Source organism: Bos taurus, chromosome 6 (assembly GCF_002263795.3).
Source record: "Bos taurus isolate L1 Dominette 01449 registration number 42190680 breed Hereford chromosome 6, ARS-UCD2.0, whole genome shotgun sequence".
Classification (NCBI taxonomy): Eukaryota; Metazoa; Chordata; class Mammalia; order Artiodactyla; family Bovidae; genus Bos; species Bos taurus.
In genome coordinates this window covers 104,942,489-104,955,291 of record NC_037333.1, presented here as the reverse complement: position 1 = coordinate 104,955,291, position 12,803 = coordinate 104,942,489, and the positions used below count along the sequence as shown (strand labels likewise).

Here is a 12,803-nt window from a genome sequence, read left to right as displayed (position 1 = left end):
AAGTGGCTATTTCTGGCAGGTAAAAATAGCGATCCCAGAAGCTAGCATATTCATGTAGCTATCCCAGAAGATAGCATATTCACGTAGGATGGGAGAGGGCTTTGCAAGTCAGACAGTCCTAGGTTCAAATCCCTCTTCTCTGATGTACTAGCACTGGAACCTTGAGCGAGTTACTTAATCTCTCTGAGCCTCAGTTTCCTTGTCCTTAAAATGGTAACACACATACTTGGAGCCTGGGGTAAGATGGAGCATGTGGTCACTCATGCACCCTTGACCAAAGCCAAGTCACATGGGCAAGTGAGAACTATGCCCTGTCGACTGAGAAGTCACAGCAAGATGGGGAGGCCAGGAGCAATTGTGAGCGAATAAAATCAGCCACATCGTCTGCAGTAAATGAAGCCATTATGGCTTCATTGTTCCCCAATGGCTCCAACAGCCAACTCCTTCTCTCTGTCCCCTCTGCCACCCCCAATTCAGGTCCTCATCACCTGCTGCCCGTATGGTAACCAGAGCCTCCCAACAGGTCCCTGTGTCTTGGTGTCTTCTCTCCTCTCCATCTGATGCTCAACCGTCAAGAAGATCCTCCTAACACACAGATGGGATGCCCTTCATCAGCTTAAACACATTTTCACTATGCCTTATGACCCACATTATTAATTATTCACCCAACTAACAAAAATTTGTTAATCCCAAACGCCTTAGCACAGTCTGGTCACCACCTATGTACTTGTTTATCCACCTGTTATCAGCCTCCTCCCTCGCCTTCCAAGTCTTCCCCAGTAGACCCCATCTCCCACCCACCCCAAATGCCTCCCTTGTCTCCCAGCCCGCCTAGTTCTTCCAGGTCTTCTGTCCTTGCCCTAGATCTCTCCTGCACCTGAGATGTTCCAACCTCTCTTCTGAGTGGGGGTTAACTCCCATTCACCTTTCAAACCTAATGCAAGTGGACCGCCCTGATGGGTCTTCCTCAAGACTCCAGGGAGGTGACCATTCAGTGTTGCTGCAGCACACGGCACCGACCTCTGTTACAGCTCACAAGCCTGCTGTCATGGCTGTTCACTTACTGTTTACCTATCTTTCTGCCCAGAGCTTCCCAGGTGGCTCTGCTGCTGCTGCTGCTGCTAAGTCGCTTCAGTCATGTCCGACTCTGTGCGACCCCATAGACGGCAGCCCACTAGGCTCCTCTGTCCCTGGGATTCTCCAGGCAAGAATACTGGAGTGGGTTGCCATTTGCTTCTCCAATGCATGAAAGTGAAAAGTGAATGTGAAGTTGCTCAGTCGTGTCAGACTCTTAGCGACCCCATGGACTGCAGCCTACCAGGCTCCTCCAACCATGGGATTTTCCAAGCAAGACTACTGGAGTGGGTTGCCATTGCCTTCTCAGCAGGTGGAGCTAGTGCTAAAGAATTCTCCTGCCAATGAAGAAGACATAAGTGAAAGTGAAAGTTGCTCAGTCGTGTATGATTCTTTGCAACTCCATGGACTATACAGTCCATGGAATCTTCAGGCCAGAATACTGGAGTGAGTAACTTTTCCCTTCTCCAGGGGATCCTCCCAACCAAGAGATCGAACCCAGGTCTCCCACATTGCAGGTGGATTCCTTACCTGCTGAGCCACCAGGGAAGCCCAAGAATACTGGAACTGGGGTCTCCTGCCTTACAGGCGGATTCTTTACCAACTGAGCTATCAGGGAAGCCCCAGAAGACAGAAGAAACATGGATTTGATCCCTCAGTTGGGAAGATCCCCTAGAGTAGGAAACAGCAACCCACTCCAGTATTCTAGTCTGGAAAAATCCATGGACAGAGGAGCCTGGCAGACTACAGTCCATGGGGTAGCAAAGGGTCAGACTTGACTTACTGTTCACTTACCTTTCTCCCAGGGGCTTCCCAGATGGCGCTAGTGGTACTCTCCTGCCAATGCGGAAGACGTCAGTGAAAAGTGAAAGTGAAAGTCGCTCAGTTGTGTTCGACTCTTTGCAACCCCACGTGTGCACGCACACGCACGCACACAGACACCTTTCTCCCCTGCTGTAAACCACCTGAGATGAAGTTGTCTCAGCCTCTTGGAGTCAGCTTGGCTACAAGGAACAGAGCTGGTATTTGTTGAATGAATAAAAGCATTGTGGCAGAAAGGGGGGAGTGCACCAACTACCCATTTGTTCTCTGTGCCGCCCAGACTACCTTGTGCTTCTGGCAACTGAAAACACGAGCAAAAAGGATGGTCCTTGTCGGAAGCACCTTGAGAACTGTCTTGACTCCTTGGCCATCTCTTCAGCAATGACCTTGTGCAGGGATATGATGGCTGCAAAGATGGAATCTCCCAGGATCCACTGGCCTGCATCAGACTCTCCATGAGGGAGACATCTGCTTCTTTCTCGAGGTCACTTTGGTTAGCATGACTAATACACCGATGAGTAAGCATTGTTCCATTTCTGATAGCTTCAAAAGCAATGTTGCTCAGTATCCACAGGGCACTGAGATCTTGGTTTATAAATACCAGCCATCACCAAGAGGACTCAGAGTGTCTCAGAGAAATGACTGAGGCCAGAGCTGGGTGGAGACGGTACCACACAAGTGTGGGACATCTCGTGCTGCCAGAAGACAAGAAAGTGCTCAAAGAATGATAGAAACATGTCAAAAGGACATGACAACCAAGTCAAAGGGGCTCCCACTTGCCACATCTGGGATAATGTGAGCATCAGAACTAATCATCATAATAATGGATTATAATCTACTGAATAAAATGAAACTCCATGAATTCCTTGTGAAAAAAGAAAAATAAAAAAACAAGGAAGGGAGGGAGGAAGGAAAGAAGGGAGGGAAAGAAAGTAGAGGAGGGATAAATTTGAGAATTGGGGGTTAACATACACAGTATTACATATAAAGTAGAATAAAAACAAGGACCTATTGTGTAGCACAGGAAACTATACTCAATATCTTGTAATAACCTACAATAGAAAAGAGTCTGAAAAAGAATATATATGTATGCTTATATATGTATGGTCATGGTGGAGAGGTCTGACAGAATGTGGTCCACTGGAGAAGGGAATGGCAAACCAATTCAGTATTCTTCCCTTGAGATCCCCATGAACAGTATGAAAAGCGAAAAAAAATAGGACACTGAAAGATGAACTCCCCAGGTCAGTAGGTGCCCAATATGCTACTGGCGATCAGTGGAGAAATAAATTCATAAAGAATGAAGAGACAGAGCCAAAGCAAAAACAACACCCAGTTGTAGATGTGACTGGTGATGGAAGCAAGGTCCGATGCTATAAAGAGCAATATTGCATAGGAACCTGGAATGTTAGGTCCATGAATCAAGGCAAATTGGAGATGGCAAGAGTGAATGTCAACATTTTAGGAATCAGCAAACTAAAATGACTGGAATGGGTGAATTTAACTTAGATGACCATTATGTCTACTACTGTGGGCAAGAATCCCTGAGAAGAAATGGAATAGCCATCATAGTCAACAGAAGAGTCCAAAATGCCGTACTTGGATGCAATCTCAAAAACGACAGAATGATCTCTGTTTGTTTCCAAGGCAAACCATTCAATATCACAGTAATGCAAGTCTATGCCCCAACCAGTAACGCTGAAGAAGCTGAAGTTGAACGGTTCTATGAAGACCTACAAGACCTTCTAGAACTAACACCCAAAAAACATATCCTTGCACTATAGGGAACTGGAATTCAAAAGTAGGAAGTCAATAAACACCTGGAGTAACAGGCAAATTCAGCCTTGGAGTACAGAATGAAGCAGGGCAAAGGCTAATAGAGTTTTGTCAAGAGAACACACTGGTCATAGCAAACACCCTCTTCCAAAAACATAAGAGAAGACTCTACACATGGACATCATCAGATGGTCAACACCGAAATCAGATTGATTATATTCTTTGCAGCCAAAGATGGAGAAACTCTATATAGTCAGCAAAAGCAAGACCAGGAGCTGACTGTGGCTCAGATCATGAACTCCTTATTGCCAAACTCAGACTTAAATGAAGAAAGTAGGGAAAACCACTAGACCATTCAGGTATGGCCTAAATCAAATCCTTTATGACCATACAGTGGAAATTACAAATAGATTCAAGGGACTAGATCTGATAGACAGAGTGCCTGATGAACTATGGACAGAGGTTCATGACATTGTACAGGAGGCAAGGATCAAGACCATCCCCAAGAAAAAGAAATGCAAAAATGCAAAATGGCTGTCTGAGGAGGCCTCACACATAGCTGTGAAAAGAAGAGAAGCCAAAAGCAAAGGAAAAAAGGAAAGATATACCCATCTGAATGCAGAGTTCCAAAGAACAGCAACGAGAGATAAGAAAGCCTTCCTCAGTGATCAGTACAAAAAAATAGAGGAAAACAAGAGAATGGAAAAGACTAGAGATCTCTTCAAGAAAATTAGAGATACCAAGGGAACATTTCATGCAAAGACGGGCTTGATAAAGGACAGAAATGGTATGGACCTAACAGAAGCAGAAAATATTAAGAAGAGGTGGCAAGAATACACAGAAGAACTGTACAAAAAAAGATCTTCATGACCCAGATAATCACGATGGTGTGATCACTGACCTAGAGCCAGACATCCTGGAATGTGAAGTCAAGTGGGCCTTAGGAAGCATCACTATGAACAAAGCTAGTGGAGGTGATGGAATTCCAGGTGAGCTATTTCAAACCCTAAAGATGTTGCTGTGAATGTGCTGCACTCAATATGCCAGCAAATTTGGAAAACTCAGCAGTGGCCACAGGACTGGAAAAGGTCAGCTTTCATTCCAATCCCAAAAAAAGGCAATGCCAAAGAATACTCAAACTACTGCACAATTGCACTCATCTGACATGCTGGTAAAGTAATGCTCAAAATTCTCCAAGGCAGGCTTCAGCAATATGTGAACCGTGAACTTCCAGATGTTCAAGCTGGTTTTTGAAAAGGCAGAGGAACCAAAGATCAAAATGCAAACACCTGCTGGATCATCAAAAGAGCAACAGAGTTCCAGAAAAACATCTATATCTGCTTTATTGACTACGCCAAAGCCTTTGACTAGACTATGTGGATCACAATAAACTGTGGAAATTCTGAAAGAGATGGGAATACCAGACCACCTGACCTGCCTCTTGAGAAACTTATATGCAGGTCAGGAAGCAACAGTTAGAACTGGACAACAGACTGGTTCCGAATAGGAAAAGGAGTATGTCAAGGCTGTATATTGTCACCCTGCTTATATAACTTCTATGCAGAGTACATCATGAGAAACCCTGGGCTGGAGGAAGCACAAGCTGGAATCAAGATTGCCGGGAGAAATATCAATAACCTCAGATATGCAGATGACACCACCCTTATGGCAGAAAGTGAAGAACTAAAGAGCCTCTTGATGAAAGTGAAAGAGGAGAGTGAAAAAGTTAGCTTAAAGCTCAACATTCAGAAAACGAAGATCATGGCATCTGGTCCCATCACTTCATGGGAAATAGATGGGGAAACAGTGGAAACAGTGAGAGACTTTATTTTTCTGGGCTCCAAAATCACTGCAGATGGTGACTGCAGCCATGAAATTAAAAGTCGCTTGCTTATTGGAAGGAAAGTTATGACCAACCTAGATAGCATATTGAAAAGCAGAGACATTACTTTGCCAACAAAGGTCCGTCTAGTCAAGGCTATGACTTTTCCAGTAGTCATGTACGGATGAAAGAGTTGGACTATAAAGAAAGCTGAGCACTAAAGAATTGATGCTTTTGAACTGTGATGTTGGAGAAGACTCTTGAGAGTCCCTTGGACTCCAAGGAGATCCCACCAGAACATCCTAAAGGATATCAGTCCTGGGTTTCATTGGAAGGACTGATGTTGAAGCTGAAACTCCAATATTTTGGCCACCTGATGTGAAGAGATGATTCATTTGAAAAGACCCTGATGCTGGGAAAGATTGAAGGCAGGAAGAGAAGGGGACGACAGAGAATGAGATGGTTGGATGGCATCACCGACTCAATGGACATGGGTTTGGGTGAACTCTGGGAGTTGGTGATGGACAGGGATGCCTGGTATGCTGTGGTCCATGGGGTCACAAAGAGTCGAGCACGACTGAGCAACTGAACTGAACTGAACTGATTTATGTATAATTGAATCACTTGGCTGTACACCTGAAACATTGTAAATCAACTTCAATTCAAAACATTAAAAAATTAATTTTTTAAAGAAACTTTAAATAAATATACTGATTAAGAGTGCTTTCAGCTGTACATAATGGAAAGCCTGACCATTCATGGTTTAAGCACTGAAGATATACGTACTGGTAAAGAATCTGCCTGCCAATGCAGGGGACATAAGAGATGTGGGTTCAGTCCCTGGGTCAGCATTATCCCCTGGAGAAGGAAATGGCAACCCCATCCAGTATTCTTGCCTGGAGAATCCCATGAACAGAGGTTCCTGATGGACTATAGTTCATAGGGTCGCAAAGAGTCAGACACGTCTAAAGCGACTGAGCCCAGCACAACAGGAAATTCAGAGGGAGCCAGCAAGGGCTGGTGCAGAAGCTCACGGATCCAACTATGGACCCAGATTCTTTCCATCTTTTCATTCAGATGCTTCACCTTCTCAACACAGTGCCCTTGTGTCCTTGGAGCCTCAGGGTCACAGCATGACTGTTATGGCTTCTGGCATCATGACCAAGTTCAAACTCCAGGTGCAAAATGGGGGCAGGCTGTGTCAGGGGGACTTTTCTTGATGTGTCTCTCACTTGCCACCAGTGAAGAAAATCTTATTAGAAAGACCTTCTGTCTCATTCAGTTCAGTTCAGTTCAGTCGCTCAGTCGTGTCCGACTCTTTGCAACCCCATGAATCGCAGCACGCCAGGCCTCCCTGTCCATCACCAACTCCCAGAGTTCACTCAGACTCACGTCCATCGAGTCGGCGATGCCATCCAGCCATCTCATCCTCTGTCGTCCCCTTCTCCTCCTGCCCCCAATCCCTCCCAGCATCAGAGTCTTTTCCAATGAGTCAACTCTTCATATGAGGTGGCCAAAGTACTGGAGTTTCAGCTTTAGCATCATTCCTTCCAAAGAAATCCCAGGGCTGATCTCCTTCAGAATGGACTGGTTGGATCTCCTTGCAGTCCAAGGGATTCTCAAGAGTCTTCTCCAACACCACAGTTCAAAAGCATCAATTCTTCTGCATTCAGCTTTCTTCACAGTCCAACTCTCACATCCACACATGACCACTGGAAAAATCATAGCCTTGACTAGACGGACCTTTTTTGGCAAAGTAATATCTCTGCTTTTCAATATGCTATCTAGGTTGGTCATAACTTTCCTTCCAAGGAGTAAGCGTCTTTTAATTTCATGGCTGCAGTCACCATCTGCAGTGATTTTGGAGCCCAGAAAAATAAAGTCTGACACTGTTTCCACTGTTTCCCCATCTATTTCCCATGAAGTGATGGAACCAGATGCCATGATCTTAGTTTTCTGAATGTTGAGTTTTAAGCCAACTTTTCCACTCTCCTCTTTCACCTTCATCAAGAGGCTTTTTAGTTCCTCTTCACTTTCTGGTATAAGGGTGGTTAGCCAGAGGGAACTAACTTAACTACCAGAACAAGCCTCAAGAAGGAGAAACAGTGTTTCCAGCCACCCTTGACCCGCACCCCCTCCGCCCTCCGCCAACTGTGTTCCCAACTGGGAGAGGAGGAACTCTGATGAATGAACAAATAAATGAATGAATGCTTAAAGATCTTTTAAGACAAAAATGGGCAACTAGAAGATAGTGTCAATACTATGGAAAGCTCAGTAAGAAAGTGTGCACTTATTTGATATTTGGCTATGAAGTTTAAAAAGTTATGGCAGGGGGAATGAGTTGGGAAGTTGGGATTGACATATATACACTTATTGATGCTTTGTATAAGATAGATAACTAATGAGAAAATATTGTATAGCTCAGGGAACCCTACTCCATGCTCTGTGGTGACTTAAACAGGCAGAAAATCCAGAAAAGAGGGGCTGTATGTATATGCATAGCTGATACACTCTGTTGCGTAGCAGAAACTAACACAACATTGCAAAGCAACTATATTCCGATAAGGCCTTCCCCGATGGCTCAGTGGTGAAGAATGTGCCTACACTGCAGCAGACACAGGAGTCATGGGTCTTCCCTGGGTCGGGAAGATCCCTTGGAGGAGGAAATGGCAACCAACTCCAGTAGTCTTTCTGGAAAATTTCACAGAGGAGCCTGATGGGCTTATCCATAGGGTCGCAAAGAGTCAGACATCGCTGAGCACACATGCATGTACTCTAACAAAAGTTAATGTAAATGTTGTTTATTTGCTATTGGAGAAACTCAGATAAACTTGGTGAGGTCACCACTTCCTGATTAAGCTGTGTAGGGGCCTCCATGCTCCAGATGGAGAGGTGTGATGGAGCCTCTTAACTATCAGTAGCTAAAGAAAAGGACCACCATTAAAACAATCTGATACCTAAATGTAGGATTAAAAGATACAATAGACATAGGAAGGAAAGCTAAATATTGTGAAAGTTCATAATAGGGACACCAGACCCGGTCCAGGGCTAGTGGAGACTTCCCTGAGAAACCACAGTTTGGATGGAGATCTAAAAGACGAGGAGGAATTAAGTAACTGAAAGGAAGAGAAAATAGCAGGTGCAAAGGTCCTGGGGCAGGAGGAAACATAGCACCTTCAAAAAACCAAAGAAGCTGGTCAGTGTGATGGAGCACAGAGGAAAAGGGAAGCAGAAGCACAATGCAAGCAATATGAGATCAGGCTAAAGAGCAGGGCAAGACAGACCATGCCGGACTCAGGGCCATATTAAGGTTCTCTGTCTCAATATCAAGGAGAGGTCATGGGAGCATGTTGGGCAGGGGAGGGATAGGAGCATGTTGGCCTTTTTCAAATTCCACTCCAGCCTCAGCATGAAGGACAGACCAACAGAGGCGACGATGAACTGGGGAAATAAGTGAGGAAGCTACTTCAGAAGACCGAAATGGAGATGATGGTGGCTTGCAGTAGGTAGTGGTGTTGGAAGTGGGAAGGATGGATGGAACCGAAGTATTTGGGGTTAGGAGTGACAGGTGTGGCCATGGGTTAGAAATGAGGCATACAGGTAGTGTAAAGGCAGCTCTTGTATGTCTGACTTGGTAAGAGACAGGCTGGTACAATCCATAGGGATGGAAAATATGAAGGGACACCTGGCCAGAGGAGGAAATCTTGAGCTTGGTATTGGATGCAATCAGTCTAAAGTGCCTTTGAAACATCCAAATAGGCTGCTGGAGATAACCAGCCTGCAGTTCAGAGGTCAGGCTGACAATGCAAATTTCAGAGCCAATAGTATCTAAAAAGTAGCTAAGCCCTTGGCCATGAACTAAACCACCAAGGAGAGCAGTGAGAAGCCAAGTGGATCCTGTATAGCTCCCTGCCAGAAATTCCAACACCAAATAGCCAAGAAGAGGGCCATGAGCCTGCCAACAGCCCCGAGAAGGAAGCAACTCAGAGGGAGGGTGTCATCGAAGCCAAGACCCAATTCATGCTGCTCACCTGCTCCATCTGCACTCAGGGAAACCGAAACAGAGACAGCTTGGTATTGCCCTGGACCACCCAGCTTTTTCTAGGGTAAAGGGAAAAAGCATTTCCTATGGATGCTGTAACAAACTGCCACGAACTTGGTGGCTTAAAACAACACAGATTTATTATGCTACCATTCTGGACATCAGAAGTCCAAAATGAGTCTTATTGGACTGAAATGAAGGTATTGGAAGAGCCATCAGTGGAGACCCTGGAGGAGAATCCCATTCCTGCCTCTTTCAGCTTCTGGCATTCCTTGGCTTGTGGCCACATCACTTTGGTCTCTGCCTCTGTAATCACACTGCCTCCTCCTCACACATGTCAAATCTTCCTTGTGATTGAGGCCCCATCCAGATATTCCAGGAGAACCTCCCACCTTACAATCCTTGACTTGGGACTTCCCTGATGGTCCAGTGATTGGAACTTCACTTTCCAGTACAGAGGGATGCAGATTCCATCTCTCGTTGGGGAACTAAGATCCCACATACCGCCTAAACATAAAACAGAAGCAATATTGTAACACATTCAATAAAGTCTTTAAAAAAAAGATGCTTGACTTAACAGCATTTGCAAAGTCCCTTTTGCTTCTGAGTGACCTATTCACAGGTTCCAGGGATTGGAAAATGTGGACATCTTTAGGGAGCACTGTTTGCCCTCTCATGGGCTCTCTGGGCCCTGTAAAGCACCAGTGATCTGAGAATTTTTGGTGCCGCTCTTCTGGGCAAAGAGAGACGTCTGGTCCACACCCAACAGCACCCCTGGAGGCAGAGACCTGAAATGGTCCATGTAGCCTTGATAAGCGCTTGCTGCCTGCCAGGTGCTGTGGCTCCAACTTTACACGCAGCATCTCAGTTCATGCTTTCAGTGACTCCTTAAGGTCCCCACTATCTTACAGAGGAGAAAACCAAGGCGCAGGGAGAGGAAGGCAACTTGCAGTGGAGGAGACCTGAACCTGGACTCAAAGCCTGTCCGTCTCCCCAAACCACACTTCTGCCAGGGAAGCGCCAATCCTCAGGGACCTGTTACAGGGCAGCTCCAGCTCTGCATGCACCTGGGCTGGTAGACTCGGTGCCCCTTCCCAGAAGGCTCCACCTCTAGACACTCACTGAGATCTTGACCTTTCTTCAGGGTCCAGCGTAGTACCCAAGGAACACCCAGATTCTAGCATCAGGGACAGAGCCCTCACCTGCTTCTGCAGTTCACCCACAGCCACGGTGACGGCCATGGTCTTAAACACCACAGTGTCATCATGCCTGTGCATGCTAAGTTGCTTCAGTCGTGTCTGACTCTGTGTGACCCCATGGACTGTAGCCCATGGGGCTCCTCTATCCCTGGGATTCTCCAGGCAAGAACACTGAAAGGGGTTGCCAGGCCCACCTTTAAACTGTGGGAGAAATTGCACTTTGGGGGAAGTGCTCTGTGCAGGAAGGTGACCTGCCCTGTTCCCCCTCTGGCCACTCTCTGGTTTTGTGACCCGACGGACACAGCTGGGAGGCTCAGTTCTGCCCAGTGAGCAGGCCACATCATCCCTGTCCAGGTTGGGTGGGTAAAGGGCTGACTGCAGCCAGACTGAAGCATTGAGGGGAAGAAGAAACGCCTGCCATTCCCTAGATCGCATTCCTGGAAAAGGTGAAACCATTTTTGTCAAGTCAGGCGCTCACGAGACAGTTGTTAGGCCTGTAAGAAGATATTGGAGGAAGCGGTGGGCAGCATGCTATGGACACAGAGGAAAGGATGTGTCAGTGGGTGGGTTCTATGTGCTAATTCCCCACCACCAACCAGTGCTGCAGATCCCACCCACTCTCAGGCTTATCCTTCCATGCTAGAGCTGAGGCCAACTTCAGGGAGTGCTAGTCAGGATGCAAGTAACAAAGTACCCGATGCACAGAAAGCTCCCAAGGCCAGATCCAGCACGCTCCCTATTGGATCAATAAAGTTTTATTGGCACATCCGCATGCCTCAGGGGCAAAGGTGAGTAGTTGCAACAGAGAACTAAAATATGTTCTACTTGACCCTCTACAGAAAATGTTTGCCCACTCTTTGCTTACATAACAATAATGTTTATCTCCCATAAGCAGTCCAGATAGCCACTGAGAGGGAACTCTACCCAATACTCTGTAATTGTCTATATGGGGGAAAAAAATCTTAAAAAGAGTGAGTCTAGGTATCTGTATAACTGATTCACTTTGCTGTACATCTGAAACTAACACAACATTGTGAATCAGCTATATTTCAATAAATATTTTCCATTGTCAAAAAAAGTTCAAATTTCCTATCAAAACAAGGAGTCCAGAGGAAGACAGCTCCAGGATCAGACAGGAGTACAGCAAGGACCCAACCTCCTTCCATCTCCTTCTTCTGTACCTTGGCCTCTCTTTCTTGGGCTTGTTGCTTCATGGTCACAAACTGGCTGCCATAGCTCCAGGCTTGATGACTTCCTCCTACAGTCACATTTAGGCAGGAAGAGGGGCAGACTTTCTCCTCATCTCTTTCTTATTAGGGAAATAAATCCTTCCAGGGCTATCCAGCAGAGGCCTCTTACCTCTCATGGTTAAGACCAGGGGTCAGCAAACATTTTCTGTAAAGATCCAGATAGTAAATATGGCAGGTTTTATGGATCATGTATGGTCTCTGCATCAAATTCATTTTTTAAACTGTTTTTTAAAAAATCTTTAAAAAATGTGAAAACCATTCTAGCTCACAGGTGTAGGTTACCCACACATGGTCTAGAGCTATTCACATGCCCACTTCCATACTGATGTCCAGCAAAGGGGCAGGAGGTTCACTATATTTTGACCAACCACCCAAAAGTGAGTGTTCTAGAAACATCGCCAAGACAGGTAGGCAGCCCTGGTGGCTGTCAGGGAGACAGTGGGATCAATTCCTGTCCTAGGGTGAAGAAGCGATTGGCTGCTGGTTTTTCCCTACGGAGGGGGAGAGCAGACCCCACCTGGAGACCTCCTTCGAGCTGGGTCCCCTGCTTGGCTCCTGATCCAGACGAGGCAGAGCGCGGCACATCCTAATGGACAGTCTCCTGCACTCTGTATTAACAACCAGGCTTAAAGCGCCCTCTTGTGCCTTAAACGTGAACGACGGCCCGGAGGTGTAGACTAGAAGCGCGCAGAGCAGCTCTACCAATTGTACAGCTCACACCAATTGTACAGTTCCCAGCGCCTGCTGTAAGAACTGACTCACTGGAAAAGACCCTGATGCTGGGAAAGATTGAAGGCAGGAGGAGAAGGGGACGACAG

General features: G+C 46.1%; 1 protein-coding gene across 1 annotated transcript in view; it reads left to right on the top strand.

Moving 5' to 3' along the window:
• The window catches only part of SLC2A9 (solute carrier family 2 member 9), a 280,693-nt gene extending 269,787 nt beyond the window's left edge, over window positions 1-10,906 (top strand). Inside the window, exon 13 of the mRNA XM_059887811.1 lies at window positions 1,881-10,906. Coding sequence (XP_059743794.1) covers window positions 1,881-1,901 — 21 coding nt within the window. The 3' untranslated portion in view covers window positions 1,902-10,906. The remainder of the gene's footprint in view (window positions 1-1,880) is intronic.
• The last annotated feature ends 1,897 nt before the right edge of the window (window positions 10,907-12,803 follow it).